The sequence below is a fragment of the Amblyomma mixtum genome, chromosome 3 (genome assembly GCF_055824585.1).
Source record: "Amblyomma mixtum isolate Tamu chromosome 3, ASM5582458v1, whole genome shotgun sequence".
Classification (NCBI taxonomy): Eukaryota; Metazoa; Arthropoda; class Arachnida; order Ixodida; family Ixodidae; genus Amblyomma; species Amblyomma mixtum.
Window position 1 is genome coordinate 429,078,243 of NC_143014.1, and position 19,468 is coordinate 429,097,710.

At 44.3% G+C, this 19,468-nt stretch overlaps 1 protein-coding gene across 12 annotated transcripts in view; it reads left to right on the plus strand.

Moving 5' to 3' along the window:
- LOC149358053 (uncharacterized) overlaps positions 1-19,468 on the plus strand; it is a 284,686-nt gene that overhangs the window by 200,090 nt on the left and 65,128 nt on the right. For 11 of the 12 annotated variants that reach the window (XR_016291914.1, XM_089585028.1, XM_089585029.1 and 8 more), the window contains 4 exons: positions 2,008-2,127; positions 5,484-5,692; positions 14,213-14,282; positions 18,139-18,171. Coding sequence is in view for 11 of the 12 variants with exons in the window: in XM_089585028.1 (XP_089441154.1) it covers positions 2,008-2,127; positions 5,484-5,692; positions 14,213-14,282; positions 18,139-18,171 (432 nt within the window). In the remaining variant the exon portion in view is untranslated. The remainder of the gene's footprint in view (positions 1-2,007; positions 2,128-5,483; positions 5,693-14,212; positions 14,283-18,138; positions 18,172-19,468) is intronic. The other variant, XM_089585030.1, reaches the window with a different exon arrangement.

Here is a 19,468-nt window from a genome sequence, read left to right on the forward strand (position 1 = left end):
GGAGCACACAATGACAGGGTTGGGGTGTAGCAATGCTGGTGGAGTGTGAAAAGTGCGCCATGGCGCTAATGGCAGTATGTCCAAAGCTACTGAAGCTGATTTCCGGAAATCAACATGTCTTGTGCACTAATAATTTGTTGCTGTTCTGGGCTGATTTCGGAGTGATGAATTTTCCACTTGAGCAAAATTTTTTGTGTGTACCATTACTTTTGTTACAGTGAGGCTCCACTGTACATTGCTTTGTACCGTATAGCTTTTCTATGCTGGTTTGTTAACAGAGATTTAACCAGTTCTTCAGTCTGATATAGTTCTGGTAGGATCCCTGAGCCACTTCTTACTTTGCCCGACAGTGCCAGCCTCTGGCAGAGCTGGCATTGACTTTTCTTTTTGTCACATAATATCCTGATCTAGGGTGCTGTTATTATGACTTCTGCGTTTGTGTCACTTGTGGGTTTTGAGCTGAGAGTAGGTTGCTTTTGCAGTGTCACAAAGAGGTTGAAGAAATTGTTTCAAGCATTCTATGGTTGTGCAGAAGATGTGTAGGTAGCTCTGTGCGGCTTATGCAGCGCATAATTGAACATTTTGCTCTGCTGCATTTGTGTCATTGTAACAGAAAACCAAAAGTTTTGAGCATTTAGCTCCCAGTGTGAACTTTCATTGGAGATATGAGGGCTGTCCTCATTTGTGGGTGCTGTTTTGCTCACTGGACGTTATTGCAGTGGCGGAAAGCCCAAAATGCACCCAAAATGCACACAGGCTGTTGACACTTGTTCAGAATGCATGATGGGGGCCTTTTACTGTGCTGTGGAAGGGCAGCCATTTGATTTTATTCAAGCCACACACTAGCTTGTGAAGGGTGCACAAGTGAAACTTGTAGGGTTTCGTGCAATGACGGCCATCAGAAATTGCACGGCGCCTATGCTTGACCCAGAACAGACAGTTTGGGCTGGCATGGGGGAGCACCAGTCTTTAGGAAGGTTTATAGGTCAGTCTGCACACATTTGCCAGGATGAAGTCTGTAGGCATTCAAAGCTGTGCTATCCATCCACTGGCAGCTGGGGCAATGAGATGTGATGGGTGCAGTTTGCCAACAGTGATAGGGGCAGCACTGTCTGCAGTCATTTAATTGTGCTCACAGTGAGATGGTATTGCAGTAAGTCTAAGGCAGAGTTGCTCGGAGCCTGTGTGACACTCTGGCACCATGAATTCCAGAGGGTATTTTTTTTAATAGGGTCACCCATATATAGGCTTGTGCAAGTATTTGATAGTTTCCAATACATGTTTCAATAGTAAAGTGTTCAAAATTCAGTTTGATCAGAATGTTTGGTAATATAAATCTCAAAGTATTTGTCTCAAGCAAGTAGCATTTCTAGAACACTTGCTTTTGGGTTTCGGTTTGACTAACTTTCGTGTGCAGCTAATGCCCCAGTCAGGATGGGAATGGACACGGGCACAAGGCGCTTAATACCTACCGCTCAGATGAGCCAATCACATACCCCACTGATAGGTTGGCTTGCATGTAGGTCGACTCCCCCATTATCGGGCAGCCATTTTTGCGAAAGGTCAACAGAGTTTTAATGCCGTATATGCTGGCATAGTTTCAATTAGTGTGACAAAGTTTTAGTGCGCTCTCATTAATGCCATTGTGTGTGAGAAAAGTACGTGATTTTGGAAATGGCTTTTGCGCCATTTGATGTCTCTTTTTTTTTGTGCCAAGCATGATTCTAAATCTTCGCTTCGAAGTGATTCGAAAAAAATTGTTATTCACTTTATTCACTTTGAATTCACTTCGAACCAAAAAACCACTGTTTGCACAAGCCTACTGCTATCATTTTTTTTTTCATACCTGCATACTTGTAACCTTTTGTATCATTTGCTTGTCATATTTGCTTTATCTAGCAACCCATCATTATTACCTTCTTGACAAAATGCCAAGTAGGTAAGAAAAATGAACATACAGTTTAAACTTACTTGTTATTTATTATACTCTGTTGCATTGCCTTGCAGCTTATAAACAGCGTCTCAGAGAGAACACAAAAGGCAAAAATTCACTTGACAGAACATCAACACCAGGACCTGAAAACACAAAAAAGCAGCAACAGCACGTGCAGCAGCCACTGACAACATGTAAGGTTTCACACGGCATTTGCAAAGGGTTCACAGTTAATATTGTGTAGAACAAAAAGATGGCACTCAGAACATATCTGTACGCCAGAAGATGTCCTCACTTCCAAATTTATTTTCTAATATTTTTTTTTTGTCTCACAAACAGTTTACCCTTCGACCAGTCCTTTTGCTCTGGGATGGTGTGTATTATCAATAGTGTGGTAAGGTGCTTGGAAGGTCAGCAATTGGTGTTGATGTCGCCATTATTCACTTGCTTACTTGCGATTTGTTATTAGTTAAAGCAGAGAATTAGTTGTCATAGGTGTATTAGGGTAAGTGAACTTGATTATGTCTTTAAATCCCTTGAATTTTTTATGGTACTTTTTACATGAAGGTAGGCTTTGGTTAGCTAAAGATAACCATGTAATTATAATGGACAATTAAGCTAGACAAGAAGGAAGCTGAGTATTGCTGCATTCTTTGGTGACATTGCAGATATTTTATTGGAAATGGATTTTTGTTTCATAGAATAGTTCAGAGAATTCACTTTGATAGCCTTATATGCTTTATGTGTGGTTAGGAACATCATGAAGGCTGTCCAGTCTTGCAATGCATTCTAACCAGTTGCAGATACCCGTGCAGAATAGCAGTCTATCTTCGTCCCAAAGCTTCACAGGGATTACAAGAGGAGAGAGGGCTGCGGACTAAAAGACACCTGGGGTTCTTTAACGTGCGCACATGTGTTTTTGCATTTCTCTTCCATCGAAATGTGGCCCAACGCTCCCCTGGGATTCAGTCCTATGACCTTGGGCTCATTGGCCAAACACCATAGCCAATAGGCCACCTGGGTGGCTTTATCTTAGTTGAAAAGGCAGGCGTTGTAAGCAGGGTGTTATCCAGAACCAGCTGCATATGAAGTGTGTTGAGACTGTCTCACTGCACTTGAGGTGCATCAGCGTGGCTTCTCAGCATTGAATAAAGAGGAACTGTACGACAAGTGGCTGAGTTTTGCACCAGGAAGCTGAAACCAAGAATGAAAAATCCTTTGTCTTCACTGCATACACTGTCTGCAGAGCTCGGCACCTTGCAATGTTGGATATTTTGAGATTTTCCATATCCAGAAGAAAAAAATGTCTTAATCCTGGAACTACAGGGCAATGGTCCATTAACACTTCCAAAAAGTGGTCTTCATGCCTTCGAAGTGAAAGTCGGCTGCGTTTTTAGTATTCAGTCTTCCTGAGCAAATATCTTGTTTTAGTGTTTGCACTGCAGTTTTCTTTTCCTCTTTTCATTTGACACTGGTAGTACATTAACATACTCTCTGCAACAGCGATTTTCAGAGTCCTAATCCCTGTGTGATGTGGCCCACTGGTGGGCCACCCTTGAATTTCTTGGGTGTGGCGTGACCCACCAGTGAGCCATTGACAAAGCCAGCTTCTTTGAGCTGCCAACAAACAACAGTGGCAGTCTTACATGTGTACTTTTCGTGGGCACATTGAACTTACTGAGCTATCCCACAGCTCCAGATTGTGACTCGACATTCATGGCTGCACAGCTTGCATGTGGAATATGGCCCACCGGTGACCCATGACACAGTTCACATGTTAATGGGGAGATGCGGGGATAAAGGGTAAACTTCTGAACTGCAACGGCAATTTTTGATGAAAATTTCAGGGCTGTTGTATCCTTGTGCAGTTAGTTTGTCCAAAATTTAAATACTTTGTCATAAGTATGAAAACAGTTAAAGAAAGGTATTCTAAAAATATTGGTAATTCAGTCACCTTTTTTGGTACAGATTATCCCAGAACAGCCACTGGTACAGGATAAGAGATTGTTGTTTTCTGACCACTTTTTCTGAGAATAGCACGCTTTAAAAGCGGCACTGGTTTGTTATCACTGCCATATAAAAAGCTGACATTTTGTGCCATAAAAACTGAACTGTTGAGCATGATAAGTCATAGCCTTGTTCCTCACAAAATCTGTCTCCATAAATCACCTTCGAAGTAAATTTTGGCTATGCATTGCAAGAATGCTAGTTTTGCTAAATGTGCATTGGCACAAGAATGCAACTGAGAAAAACAAAATTTAAGATTTGAACATCTGCAATTTTATTTCGCAGGCTTGTTCTCATTTAAAAAGCCTTTGCTGCATGATAGGACCTTCTTCTTCGATGCGACACTGCCCAGTGGCAGTGGCTTCTAGTTGTTCTCTTATTTTTCTGCCTTTGAACTGTGGAGTGACTTTTTTTTTTATATGGGGATTTAACGTCCTAAAGCAGCTCGGGCTATGAGGGACGCCGTAGGGAAGGGCTCTGGAAATTTCGGCCACCTGGGGTTCTTTAACGTGCACTGACATCGCACAATACACGGGCCTTTAAAATTTCGCCTTCATGGAAATTCGACCGCCGCGGCTGGGATGGAACCCGCGTTTTTCGGGTCAGCAGCCGAGCACCATAACCGCTGAGCCACCGTGGTGGCTGTGGAGTGACTTTGTGCTCACAAACTCATGAAAATAAGCTGAATGGTAAAGGTTAGCAGCATAGACAGCAATAAAATCAAGGTCTCATGAGAACTAAAGTCTATAAATTAATCTTCAAAGGTAATGTGATGCATTTCAGCTAATCACATCCTTAGTTTCATTTTGCCTGCCAATCATGGCTCTCCTGGCTAGGACTATGTCTTTTTTGCTTGCAGTTTTGAAATGTTTCCGCTGCAGTCTGTTCAGGCCTTGGGTGAATAACAAACTGCGATATGCCTTTTTGCGACTGTGTTGCTTGTTGAAAACTGCGTTTTTGCGCTCTGCCAGCAACACCTCAGATGCCCCTTTCACCGAAAAAAACTAAATTTTCTTCATTTTTTTCTGCAGACATTGTGACCGAACTTCGCGGATAGGTTCCATATTATTTTATGATATAATTGAAATCCAGGTGCCAGTATTTTTTATGAAAATCACATTTATTGCACTGCATCCCCCTTAAGCCTTTCCACCGGTGACTTTCTCTTCCAGGCTTACAACTATATCTGGAATAGTAAACATCATTGAGTTCATGAACAGTAATGGTGCACTCATTCTGGACGACACTGAAGTAGCGCCAGTTAAGGGGTAGTCTTCTTTTCCCAGTCTCCTTGTTGGGGCGTGTTTAGCAAAGGGGGATTTTACACCACTACCAGAGACGTTTGTGTGTTTGGGAGTTCTGCAGTGGTTGTCTGGCAAACTGACATGCAATGAATTTCATTTTCAGAATGGGCTACTTGTTCTCAACTTTGTAGGCTGGTGCTCGCATGGTTTTGTTAACGAAGAAGCCAGCAGGGAAAGTGGCTGAAAACAAGGCGTAAACATAAGGCTACAGTGTTTTGCTGCCTTTTCTGTGCCCGCAGACCCTCGGCGACCCGGTGCGCGGCCAAACGAACCCTATGTGTATGACCAGCGGGTGACAGTGGATGGTGACAGGGTGCACACGGACACTTACTACGCCATGCCCACCGTGAAGGAGGTGTCGACGGGGCAGCGCGCCACCATCCCGGCGCCACCCAAGTACGAGGGCATTGGGCCCACCATAAACGGCATCCCCGTTGGACTGCGTACCGTGAGTAGCCCTGACCTTGCTCCTGCTCTTGCTGCTGCCCCAGCCGGGGTCCCTTTCAAATAGCCTACTGTAGAAATTGTTCCTCGTATCGCTGAGTCAGGCTGAGTGAAATCAAGAGTGCACCTTGGGGGTACAGGTCTCTTTTGAAGCAACAGTATGCTTCAAATCAAGCTTGCATTGTAATGAAGTTCATATTTACTAAAAGACATAGTTATGTGGGAGAGTTTGCATGTGAGTTGGGTACTTTGTGTCTTATTTCTTATTGCTGGTAAAGCATTGAGCAGAGCAATAGGAAGAGAAGCCAACGACGCAGGCCAATCATCCTGCGGCGAAATTTAAAGCATGAAAGAATTCATTCTTACTAACGCTTTGTTGCCCTTACACTTTGAAAAAACAGGGGTAGGTTACACTTCCAAACACTTGTTCGCATTATCTCTTTTATCCTTCCCAGTGGCATTACTCTGATGCAATCATCCGGTTCCTGGGGGTTTAACTTGCAAAAAATTAGTTTTGGGGCATGTAGCATGGTGAGAATTGTTTGTTGCGCTGGGGATCTATTTTTTTTTTTTGCACCAGCTCGTGTGAGTCACTAATCAGTAATGTGTACAGATATTGTGGCTATGGCAGTTATCTTTAATACCCAACCCCCCCCCCCCCCCTCCATATTGTGAGCTGATTTTCACTAGCCTTATTTAGTTGTGCATTCATATTATTTAGCCATATGTAACATGTAGGCTTGTTTCGTTGTGACTTTTGCACTAAGACCCTGTTTGTGAGCACCTTATCTGCATTTTACCTTTACCCGTGCGAAAAGGTGAAATCCCACCTTCACTGCTAAGCATATCTTAAGAAGCTATTCCAGTATTAAAGCTGTTTTGCTTTGATCCCTTTGTGGCATGGCGTCTACATTTGTGCAGGCAACTTAAATTTTTTTTTTAAGCATCTAGCGTTGTTTTCAATAAGTCAGTGATGCCGACTAATTTCGTGTTTAGAAATGAAAATGCTTTTCAAAAACAAAAAATGGAGACGGGCATCGTGAAGTTCTATGGTGTGCTTAGGAAGTGCTGTTTGGTGGTGTCACTTCTTTCTTCTCTAATGCGGTGGAATGTTTTACCAAAGGACATTGTAACTGAGTTTTCATATTGGAAACAGCTTCGTTTAAGAAGGAAAATAATTAATTGGGCATAAATGTGTTTGATATAAGGATAAGGCTGCAATTCCACTAGCATGCAAGTGTGCAACATGCATGAATTCCTGAAGTTTTGAGCCATTCATGTTTTTTTTTTAGGAAAAAGGGGTTTCTGAATAACATGCACAAATTTTCAGATTTTTCTCTATTGTAGAACATAATGCTTGGCTGAAAGTTTTATTGCCTTTGCTATTAGTACTACTGTGTTTTAGCATGTAATGTGCCTTCCTTGTTTAAAATAGACTAATTACTCTGTGTGACTGATGTTAGTAATGTTTTACTTGTGGTTTTGTATAGTGGTACAGTCGAACCTCGATGTAACGAACCTCAATGTAACGAAATTCGCGATGTAACGCATTTTTTTCATTTCCCAATCACTTCCCCATTGAAAACCATGTATTTTTTTTCGCGATTTAACGAAGTAATTTCGCTCTGCACTTTCGATGTAACGAAGTCCTTGCGCATCGCATGCATGTGCCAGGAGCTACCTTGACAATCGAATGAGAGCTAAAAGTTTAGCCGAGACGAAACGCAGTTTGTATTTGCCCTTTTACGCGCCAATTTTGCCGGCAGTGTGCGAGAACGTACCGCCGCGCCATCTGTCGTGCGCATACAAAGCCCGCGGCATGGAAGTTTCAAGACGCGCCGCGCCATGACGCCACTGGCGAGCTGTAGACTCTGAACGTGAAAGCGCAAACCGGAATTTCCTTGCAGCGTCCGTTCGTTTTTTTTTTTTGCGTGCGATGTCCTCGTAGACAACAACAAAAAAAAGTCATCAGTGTTGACAAACTCGTGGAGCTAGTGTGGTCGTACCTTTAAAACGGGTGAGCGGCGAAAAAAAAAAAAAAAACGTGCCCTGGCAGAGGAGGCGAGTGGCGAAGGGGGTAGAGGGGAGGCGTGGCGTGGGAGGCGCGCGCGGTGCATTCTGGGTGGGCGGCTTAGGCGCGCTCTCGGCGCGGCCCGCGCGAAATGCAGCCGGCTGCATTCCGCGCCGGGCGCCGTCAGAGCGCGCCGGTAGCCGCCGAACACGCTGGCGATCGGGCGCCGCTGTTTCGCGAACGTGACGTCGCCGTGCCGCGCGCGCTCGCGCTACGTCGGAGTATAACCGCGCCGCGAGCACAATCCCACCGCGCCGGCATGAGCGAGGCGAACATTTTTCTTTATTTTTCTCTGATGAGTCCCCAGCTGCAAATGTTCAATGCTGATGATGATGATACCAGTAGCGACATCTTGTGGCGGCTTTCAGTACTAGGCGCTGCGCTCGTTCTTTTGCTATGCGCACACGGAGAAAAATGATGCCGTCGCGGTGTTTGCTATCACTCATTATGCTCCTGATGTAGAAAAAAACATCCGGTGCCCTTGTTAGCGATACTATTACTCGATTTTCTTGTGTACTTCCTCAATAAGTGATTTACAAGTTTCCATCAACAAGCAGTGTTCCTGAACCAGTTATACTTTATTTTGACAGCTGAAACATGGGAACCTCGACGTAACGAAATTCGCGATGTAACGAAATTTTCGGCTGCAAGTAGGACTTCGTTATATCGAGGTTCAACTGTAGTAGATTTTGTTGCTTTGCGAAGCTTCTGTGTCATTCTGCCTTGCAAGAGCTTTCTTTGCCTCAAGTTTTGTTGTCAGCTACATCACTATCTTCTAGCCTGCATTGCGTTTGGCTTTTTATTTTGTGCATGTTTTTGATTTTTGCTGGAAAAAGACACGCATCTTAGTAACAACTTTGACAGGTGCATTTTGCTTCTCCATTTTGGCCACATTGCTTTCGCATGCTGAACTGTAGGAAACGACTGATTCTGTCGAAGCACTTTTGCTTTGAGCATGCCTCCTGCTTTTTTGCGCTCACGCTGTCAGCATATTTCATTGTCATTGAGTTCTCTCTCGTTTTCTTTGGCTGGCTCGCTTTGACTCGAGTGCATCTTTCTGCTGCTGGCACCTTTGCCGAACTCTGTGGATGACTGCCACACCATTGTTTTTCTTCGAAGTCTCAATTCAGGCGGGTTTTCTGCTGCCTCTGCTGCCATGTGTCTGCTTGCTCCTGCCCAAGTTCTGGCCTCTTTGAGCAGCCATGCAGTTTTCTCTCCAGCAACCATCCTCATTCTCCTGTTCCTGTTTTTCAACTGCTTCGTGACATGCGCTGCCGATAGACCCTAGTTTTCCATGCAATTTCTGCATGGTCCACAGTGGAGCAGAGGTGTAGATACTACTGTCTCTCGATTGCTTAACCGTGCTCACTTGTCATTTTTTCATGGCATTCTGGTCGCTTATCGCGGCATCGCAGGAGAGGAGGTACCAGGTAAGCTCAACCTTTGCAGAGACCTGCCTCTTCTCAGTCATTCTTGGCCTTCTAGTGTTTCCTGTATCTTGCCTCTGTCTGAGCTGGCCTTCCTTCTGCTACTTTCTTGACGAGCAGTGTTTTTACTTTCGTGGTAATTGTGCCTCAAGCGTTTTACCCACGGCTACTCTGCTGTTAAGCCAGACAGATCTGGATTTTCATTGTGGAGTCCTAAACATGAGATTGTTCGTTTTATTTGGCACAAGTGTTGACTGGAGCACTGAGAGGGGGCTAGGTCAAGTAAATGACCATGATCAGCAGACACAATCACTTTTTTGTGGTTCTGATGCTGGAAACAAAAGGAAAGGCATTTTTTTCATCACGTAAATCAGCTTTTTTCATATCGCAATTCTCCAGTTTGTATTACTTTTAAATGTTTTCAGTGGTGGCCTCAGAATCGGACATTTTCCTTCCGATTACCTTGTAGCGTACTCCGTGAAACATTCAAGCTTGCCCTTGGGGTATGCATTGAGGTTGCATTGTTGTGCCAAGGCCAGTAACCCTTGCTGATAGGCTGTGCCCATAACTAAACTGCCTATTACTTACCCTCCATTTTTTTTTTTTTGCTTACTTGAGCATTTGGTTTTTCCTGCCTTGATGTTTTGTGTTTTTGTGCATAACTGAATCGAATGCTGTGTCATTTAACCTCACAGGCACCATGCAATAACGAGTAATTTAAAAGGACTCACTCCGTAGCACCATTTTTTTAACGCTAACACGACCTTTCACCAGGCTATCCCATCACTTCTGAATGCCAGACTGTGTTGGCAGGAGGTATACAAACACAAACTGTTTACTCTGTTTGTCCCTGGGGCACCTTTTTATTAAAGTGCTGGCATATTCTCTCTCTCATTTTTATCTGCGCTCATGAGGGCTCCTTTCTGGAGTATGATGAGCAAATACATGCCTGAATATGCACATCAGTACATTCAGGCACTTGTGTGGGGCCACGTGACAGCTCCTGTCACTGCTTTCCTCTGACCTGAGAGCAGTGGCATGGGCTGTACTTATAGTTTTATTGGTTGGCGGAAAATTAATGACATAAAGCTTTTGTTGAAGGACCCCAACCACCCTGTGGCTGAATTTTTGGTGTACTTTGGTGGTTGCCAGTCATCGTCTCTCGAACCCGAGGCTGCTAAAATATTTTGAAAAGACTAATTAGCAGCACAGTTGCGACCGTTGCGATCAAATAATTTTGCCACGCTCCAGTCTGCCGTGCCCTCTCCAAGTCTGTTTCTCTCACCTATCTAGGCAGCAAGCTTTTGCAAGCAGAAATTTCCATTTCTCTTCCGAGTTTAGGAGGTGGTAGGAAATGTACATCATAGCCCCGCCTCACCAGATTTATTTTTTTCTTTGCTTTTTGCTCTCCAGCGGATTTACTGCAGTGCTTCCATGCAATTTTCAGCATGAACATGTTGCCTTAAGGCAGGACCTCATTGTTTGTCGTGGTATAAGTGGAACATGATTATCAGTATTGGAGAGTGAAGGCACAGTAACACGCAGTCAGCTTTCTGCTGAGAAGGTATGCCCACGTGCATGATAAAATGGGAAGAAATGAATGAGGTGAATGATAAACTAATGGCAGAATACCCACACCACACACGGACGAAAATGAACCAGGCCAAGAAACTTGAACAGATCTTTTTTTTCTCGTTTACCAAAACGAATGGCACAACAAAAAACAGCGAAAGCAACTAGCCGCCATTCACCCATGAATCAGAATGACGGATTAGTGGAATGCACTGCTGATGTGCTGTCACAGCCAAGCCTTTCGTGGCAGTGGAGTGGACGAGGAGATTGGCTTTGTCAAAAGAGAGCACGCATGAACTTTGATGTAAATTTTCACTATCTTTTGTGGTGCACATGGCTCTAAAATTCTGCAGAGATGATCATAATGGCTCAGTCTGCACCTTGGGCTTGTTTATTTGAAATGTCCCAAATGTACAGCCTGTGGAGTTAGCTTTTTAATTGCATAGCGGGGCTCCAGAGGGGTAGGGACAAGGGTTCCTCTCACTGTCGAGAGGTTCAGAGTGCTGAAAATGCAAAACAAGCCCCACTGCATGGCCCAGAAGCAAATCTGTGAGCTGCATATTTTTGACAAAGCCTGTACAGTGGTGAGCACACTTCCCTAGAGTGCTCGAGCCAAGCTCTCCGCAAGAAAAGGAACTGAAATTTTATAGTCGGTCCCGAGTTCTAGAGATGAAACATGTACTCGAGCACAGCTCAAAAGATGTAGAAGCCGTTCAAGCATAAGCATTTTGTCCCTGGCAAAGTTTCAATTAATTTGCTGCATCGTACGCCTCGCGAGCGCTCTAGACAAGCGTGCTCACCTGCGTACATGCCAAAGCTACACCCAAGCTGGGAGGTGAGGAGCAGTGTAAGGTTCTGGAATTAGTTCAGCCACCTAAGGTTTTTTATGTGCGCCAAAATTTTAGTACAGGTGCAGCGTTACATTTTCGTTTCCGCTCCAAATGTGTCCGTCAGTGTGGAAAATGGCACTCATTAGCTTGTACTTAGCAGCAGGCCACTGAGCCATTGTGATGGGTAAGCAGGGCACATGTTTGCTTAGTGCAGTGGGCATGGTTTGTGCTGGCAGTTACTTCTGTTGAGTGCAGCCAAGTTACTTGTACAGTGTGGTCTTCTTTTTTTTTATTTCTTACTCTGTTTTCTAACTAGTTGCGGTTATGTCTGTGAGTGCCCATCTGGGCCTAGTGCGTGCGTGAATATCTAGGCTCGTACACATCTTGTTTAGTGGGTGGCACAATGTGGTCAGAATCGGTCATTCCGTTCCTTGCATTTCATTGTTAGAGGCAGTAATGAATGGAGATAGGATATCCTGGGAATAATGGACCATGACTGATGGCAGTACTAGCACTTTTTGTGATTCACACTTTGAGGCGGCCGTGGTCAGTAGTTACTGCTAAGAATGTTCCTCCAGTCTCTGTACCATCGAAGTTGTGGAGGTTTTTTTTTTTTGGAGCCGTTGGTACCAAGCGTCTGCTATTGAAGTCTGCTTAATTGTTGAGGCTGAAAAAAAAATTGGTGGTCAAAAACTGCTTGCTTGTTTGCTCTGAAATTTTTTTACGGGGATTTGATTGTGGCATAAAGGTAGGCTGGTGCTGTGCTTTTCAACAGTTTTTGCTTGGCTGTCTAGTCCTTGGATAAACATTAAACACAGTGTAATGTAAAGGGCACCAAAAGCACCAAAATGCCCAATTCCTTTTGGCCAGAGCATGAGAGTCTGTGCTAGAATGAGACATCAAGAATGGGGCACAGTGTAGCTGATTTGCTTTTGAGTTGTAGAAGTACAACGTTAGAGCTTTACACTGTTAAAGCTGTCATTGTCACACTCTTGTTTTCTTCTGTCAGTGTAGCTGAATCGGTGTTTATACAGACCATGCTGTATCCATGTTTACGTGAATGGAATGATTGCACTTTGTATTAACTTTCGTAGTGTCGTGCAATTGAAGATAGGGGGCTAAAAAAACACAGCAGTCAAGTACCGTTGACGTAAACATAGCAATATTTGGCAGCGAAAACAGTTCTCTGGTGCTCTTGGGAAGCTTTCGCATGTGTGCACCACATGTGTGACAGTGCTGTCAGCCAGGTATGTTCAGTGCAGCTACAAAGCAAGCTTGGCTCACTGTCATGCCTGTCGTCTGATGCTGTGTTCTGTTTGCATCTCTCATGCATGCGCATGATGAAAGATAGTCCTGTCACATGAGCACTGGGCACATGCAAAGGCTTCCCGAGGACACCTGCAGGCTGCTGTGCCTGATTGGAGCCAAAAGTGTCCATGTCCTCATTAGTTACGTGCACTGCCGTGTACCCCATTGCATTAATATGTCATGCAGTGGATACACGTAAACAGCCGTTGCATTGCATTGAGAAGACTGCGGGTCAGCTACCACGGTCTCTAGCCTGTCACCACCGCTTGTTTGCTAGTAGCAGGCATTTGCAGGATTGCAGTCTGACACATGACACACGGTGTTGCCACTTTTGCACAACACTCAATAGGCCGCAGGTGGATTTTAACACACCTCTACTATGCTTGAATGAATACTGCTAGTGGTGTCTCTGTTGTGAAGTGCCTGCTAAGTAAGCAGCCGGGAGGCTACTGTACAGGGTCATTATTAACAAATGCGGACAATGCTGCAGCAGTTTCAGATATTTGCTAGGTGGGTAGCTTTTTGCCCAGTGCACGTGCATACGTGCACTGGGCATACGTCAAAGGTACCTGGGACAGTAATATGCATTGTGCGGCTAGTTGGTTCATTCTCAGAATTCTTTTTTGTGCACACAAAGATGGCAGGACTGATAGCAATCCGTCCTGTCTCCCTTGTCTGATTGTGTCGTCTTTGTGTGCGCAGAAAAGAATTCTGAGAATGGACCTGGGACATCTCAGAGAGAATGTGTACATCCGTCACTGACAGTTCTAGCAGTGAAGTAACTGTACTTCTGGCACAATTTGTGTTTCTATGCCTGGTCACCACTTGATCTTGTTCAGGTTTCTATTTGGTGGCCCTGTACTGTTGGGAAACAGCTTGTGATTAATGCACCAATTGTTATGGCCTCTTGATTGGTCATGCTAACTTCTCGGGCATCTTTGAGCTCACAAAACGAAGTTCATGCCTCTCATTTCCTTTTTTTTCTTTCTGCAAAACCTGTTACCGCATTTGTTATTGCATCTTGAAGTCTTCAGGCAAGCACATCCAACTTACACACTCCCTGTTTCCAGCTGCACAAGTGGCTGGGCAATCAAAATAAGCAGGTTGTTTTATAATTGCGTTCAGCTTTAGAGTGTTTCGAATGCTAGTGAAAGCGGTGTAGAGTTTTTTTTTTTTGGCAGAAGCACCAAAATTAAGGTGTAGTCGAAATTAACTGCCACAGGGCCATTGTAGAAAGGGATGTGGTTTATTACAAGCATTTCTTTCAGGGGTTGTATGTTCTAAGGCACATTGTTTTTTTTGTTTTCATGTCATAGAATGTGAAGGATGAGTATGCCAGTGACTGGTACAAGACGATGTTCAAACGGCTGCACAAGTATGGTACTGGTAAGTGCTTCAGCACCTATTTTTTTCCATATTGTCCTGCAATGGTAATGGCAGTGAGATCAGAAGAGATGCAAAAGGAAAACTTGCATTGAACTCGAAAAGTGCTCTTTAGGTTGTGGGAATCCTGGCTTTGCGCCGTCGCCTTTGCGCGGCTGTGCCGGCCGCCCGCGTTGTTTCCCCTCTTTCCCTTGCTCCCGCCTCAGGCGGTGGAGAGGCGGCTGGGTGACTAATCACTGTCATTTAGCCACAGCTCCGCCCCGGCTCCCCAAGGGCCTTTGCCATTGGCGCCTTTTGGCGGGAATTCGGGACCCCGCTTTGGGCGGCCGCGCGCCGCGCGACCGTCCGAGCGGGGCCCAGAGAGAGGGATCCCTCCGAGACAGCGAAAGGTGCGTACGTTACTGTTTGTCCCTGCCGGCCTTTGCCGCTCGGACCAGTGCTTACTCGAGCTCGCCCGCACGTGTCCTCTGACCTGCAGCGGCTCGAGCCTGTCCAGCGGGGTCCAGCGACCTCAGACAGGCGTACCTTGCGTTGATTGCCCACTCTCTCTCGCAACCGGCCCAACGGTCGACACGAGAGAGAGATCACAGCACTGCCGCGGGGACATTCTCCTGCAGCGGCGTGCTAGCGGCGCATATTGCTCGAGTCGCTTCGTGCGCGCAGCGGAGCCTTGCTCCTCGCGCGCCCCCGGGACGGGGTGACGATTGAGTGTGTGTGTACTGCTGAAGGACGACGTGAATAAACGTCTCCTTTGTGAACTTGGAGGCCTATTTCTTTGCGGCGAATCGCTCTCCTCCCAGCGGAGGTTGAGTGCACCGCATCGGTGTCCCAGTGTGTGTGTGGTGACGGCTGATCGGGGCCCTTGGCTCGCGCGAAGCTCGAACCCGCGGTGGGTGGTGGCCTGTGTCCACGTAGAAACCCACAAGGTGAACTTGTGCCAGTAAAAAAAAAGAAAAATTACAGAGGACACTCACGGCTACTTACGGGGCTTTGAATGCAGAAGCATTTTTTTCTTTAGATTTTTATTTCCTTTTATTTTCATTTTTCCTCCCTTCCTTTCTAATGACACACTCATTAGCTTACAATCATAAGGCAACGCATATACTGGGTTCACCTTTGTTCGGCGAGAAAGAACGTGGTTTCGTGGCCTATGGGTTGTGTGCTTGCCTCGCAGTCTGAAAGTCCTGGGTTCAATTTTCCCCGCATCTTTGGAAGAAATTTTATTATTCTTTTCCTGGTCATGTGGATTTTGGGAGGTCACTTTTTCTGGACATCGGGTTTCGTTGCCGATGAGCCTTATATAATGCTTTCGCAGAAAAACAAACTTGGCAGTGGCGATAGCAACAAGTGCACTGGGTACTCATTGAGGTCAAAATTACTGCCGTCCTCAATGGGACTCTATTTAAAAATTACTGGGAACTTCCCACATAGCGCGGCTAAAAGAATTACGAGCATCACAGAAGATGTCCCACGTGGTCAGCATCATTCCAACGCAATCTGTTAACTCTTTCGCTACCGCGGAAAAATGCCCGATTTGGAGCGTACTGAAAGAAATTTTTTTTTTCTCAAGAACTAATACACCCAGCACATATTGCAATGCATGAAATTGTAGCTTATTAGTTACACTTCTGAATGAAACAAACACCAGAGTTGTGTGTGCAAAAGTAAATGAACATTTATTTGTGAAATTTGCTAAAAACACAAAAAAAGTATATAGCAAAAACAAAAATTACCGGCTGCAGTAAGCCCGAACTTGATTAGAGGAAAACTGGAATATACAAATTGTTGCACATGTTTATAGCTGTCATTATTCACAGTTTCAGCTATGAGAAAAATTTACTGCACTTTCCATGGCTTGTCCAGTCAGGGGTCATGACTGTGGTGCCACTGTGAAGAGCAATAAGAGGTGAAGATGTGAAGCAGAGGTAGACTGACAAGTGCTTCACATAAGGTTTTATCTTTGTTCCTCCCTTGTTCTCTGATAGTCGAGCTTGTAGTTTCTTCTTTCTTTCATTCTTTTCGGTTGGTGTTGAATGGATTCTATGAGAGGATTGGGGGCGTGGACTTCTTTTCCCTCATCATACCCGAAGATTTCTTGAATGAGCTGCTCCCTGAAAACCAGCTGATAAAATCTGGCATTTTAGGCAAGCTCTAAAACATCAGGATCGATGAAATAAGTTTTATCGATGTGGTTCAAAAGCCAGGACACTTTTCAAGTGTTGCCAATAAAAGCTGCCGCCACTGAATCATCCGGGTCCGTTACGTGCAAAAAAAACAAAAACAAAAAAAGCGAAAAACCAATTTTGAGAAATGATTTTTGATGGCAGAGGACCAGAATAGATTATTCTGGTATTTCAGTAGAGATACAGTCGTGGCAGGTCAACAATTCCAATGTATATGATGATTCCAATGAGCATCAGAATCTCCAACAGATTCACGTCTTCCCATGAGCCGTCACGCCGAATTTGCTGAAAATCTTCATCCATGCATACTTATTAGTGTTTCCGCACACGATCTTCATCATTTCCGCCGTGAAGAGCATCAAAAAAAAGTCGAGAAGTCGAGCGAATCTCCGAGCGCCGCTCCGCAGCGATGGGCCGATATGGACACCGAGCTGTCATCTTGGTTGAAAAACGCGACGCGACCGTGAGCATTTGGCAAACTGTCTTCGCCATACGTTGTCAAGACCCTGAAGCACAAAAATAAACCACTGTCATCAATTACAAACCGTATGCACCGCAGAAAACACACAGCGAACGAAAACAGAACTTGCATGCAAGTAAGCGCTGACGTTCCAGGCTCCCGAGGCGAAGTCTCGCTGCCGAAACCGAAATCCAACGTTTGTACATTGTTGCCCGACTAATAACCGCTGCTTTCGTCGCAAAAAACGAAACCGAAACCGGCCGACGTGCTCGGTGTCAGCTTTCGCTTCCGAGGAGCGCGCGGCGACGCGGACGCCATTTTCTCCGGCTGACGGTGCTGCGGCCGTTCAAAGTTTTATTTTCACGGCGCCCCCTCATGTCAAAACACTGAAACCAAGGCTGCAATCGAAAGAGCAGTTGTTGAGCTCGCTAACTAGATAGCGGAGCACGTCCACAACGCTCTAAAATTAGCTTTTTTGCGCGGGCGATTTGAATCGATCATATGCGAACGATCGTCTATGACGCGGTAGCGAAAGAGTTAATCTGTTCATGTATCACCCAACAAACAAATGGGGATGAGGCAGTGATAAAGAACGAACATGGAAAAGCAGACACAACAAAGCTTTGCAGCCATGAGTGGCAGGGGTGTGGCTGCTTGTCTTGTTTGCCAGCAAGGTGTTTGCAGTTTTAATTTTGTTTCCTTGCTGCAGAACAAGCTGTTTATTGCATATCTAAGCAGGTATGTTCTGTTGTTTTATGTAGTGCATTGCGAATTTCAGTAAATATACCTTCGGAAAACCCATAAGGGGGCTCGCGTAATTATTTTCCCATTAAGAATGAATTTTGGCGACCCACTGAGTCTTTCTTATCCTAAAATCTTTTACGACGATTATATATTACACTTATTTAGTAATGTGTAGCCAGCAAGCTTTATGATATGTTTTATGCTGGTAGACAGACAGGAGAGAGACTTTGGGAACAAAGGCTAGCTAAGCATGCCAGTATACGTGTCCATATGAGTTGTGAAATCTGTTGCAGAATTTTGGGAGTGTGTGCAAAGAAAAAAACTAATTTCTCAGCGAGCATCCGAAATTGTTGTATAGGCAGAAGCTTGTATTGTCCTTATGCTTTTTAGATAACACCTTCATTCAAGATGTTCTAGCTCACCCAGGAGGTTGTCTTTAAAAATTTGATCTATATTTTTTGCTTCTGTGCAGGTGACTACCAGACTATCGACTACAAAAGACGAGGTGTGTATGAAAGCTTGTGAAGGACCCAGTTAATGATTAGTTTTCTCATTGTGCATTTTTTAAGATTTAAAAGGTTATGTCTGCTGTACAAATTTACATCTTTCTCCTTGTGTTATTCAGCTGAGTGGCTGAGCAACTTTGACAACTATGCAGCTAATCAGTTTAAATTGCCTTCTTAATGACTGCCATAGTGGCATAATTTGTATCAGTGACCGTGTCATTAAGAGCGTTGAAAGTTGTTCTTGTTGACTTGCACTCATGTTTCATGATAAATGCTAGGCAGACAGCAGGTACAGGGGATGACGCTGGCACTTGCAACAGTTTTCTTTTATATGAACCTTTGAGTATAAATACGTATCCTTACTTTGCATGGTCATTTTGTTTTACGCTTGAAAGAATGAAAGCGTACTAAATATACACTGTTACCACTGCAGGTGTAACTTGCCTCATTTCAGTAATCTTGTCTCTGAACAGTTTGCTGGTTGGCCTGAATAGTTGAAGATTGCATTATAATTGTAATACTGTTGTTTATAAAATTATTATGAGGTCTCAAACTCCCTCCTCGTGTCATATTTGTGCAAACAAGGTAAATTAGTCATTTTCCCATTGTTATGTCATTCCTATGCTTATGTCCATCACAACAGTTGTATATGTTAAAAAAAAAAGAATATGGCTGCAAATGCACGATTCCGTGAAAAATGCTTAGATCCGCGATCTTTCATGGTATCGCGGGAAACTAGGGGCCTTAACTCTTTTCTCACCGGGGCAATTTTATGGTGGTGTGCATATAAAATTTTTTTTCATGCATCATTAAGAATTTTTCTTTATTGCAACAGTCGTAGTGTAGATAATAGATTTCTCTTTTCAATGATTCATAAAAAAAAAACTATATGTTGGTTACGAAAAAAAAAAAAAATCTTTGATAAAATTTGCGACTCTCACAAAAAGTTGCGAAAGTATTAAATACAGTAAAACCTCGTTACAAGAGACACTGAAGGGACCCGAGAAAGATGTCTCTTATAACCAAGGTCTCTTGTAACCAAGAAATCTAAAAACACTGAGGAGTTGGACTAGATAAGTTTATTGCACATCAGAATATGAGTGCGTTTAAACACATTCACACACATTAACTGGAGATTGTTCAGGATGGCTTAAAGAAGTCCTTCATAGTAGTTTGTCTTTTTGTGAGTGCAGAGTGTATTAGCTTCCTTCCCAACTTCTGGAGGTAAAGCACTTTGCTTTGCAGGCCTTACTGTTGCTCACAATACCTTTGCAGCGCTCTTAGATGCTCGTCAGC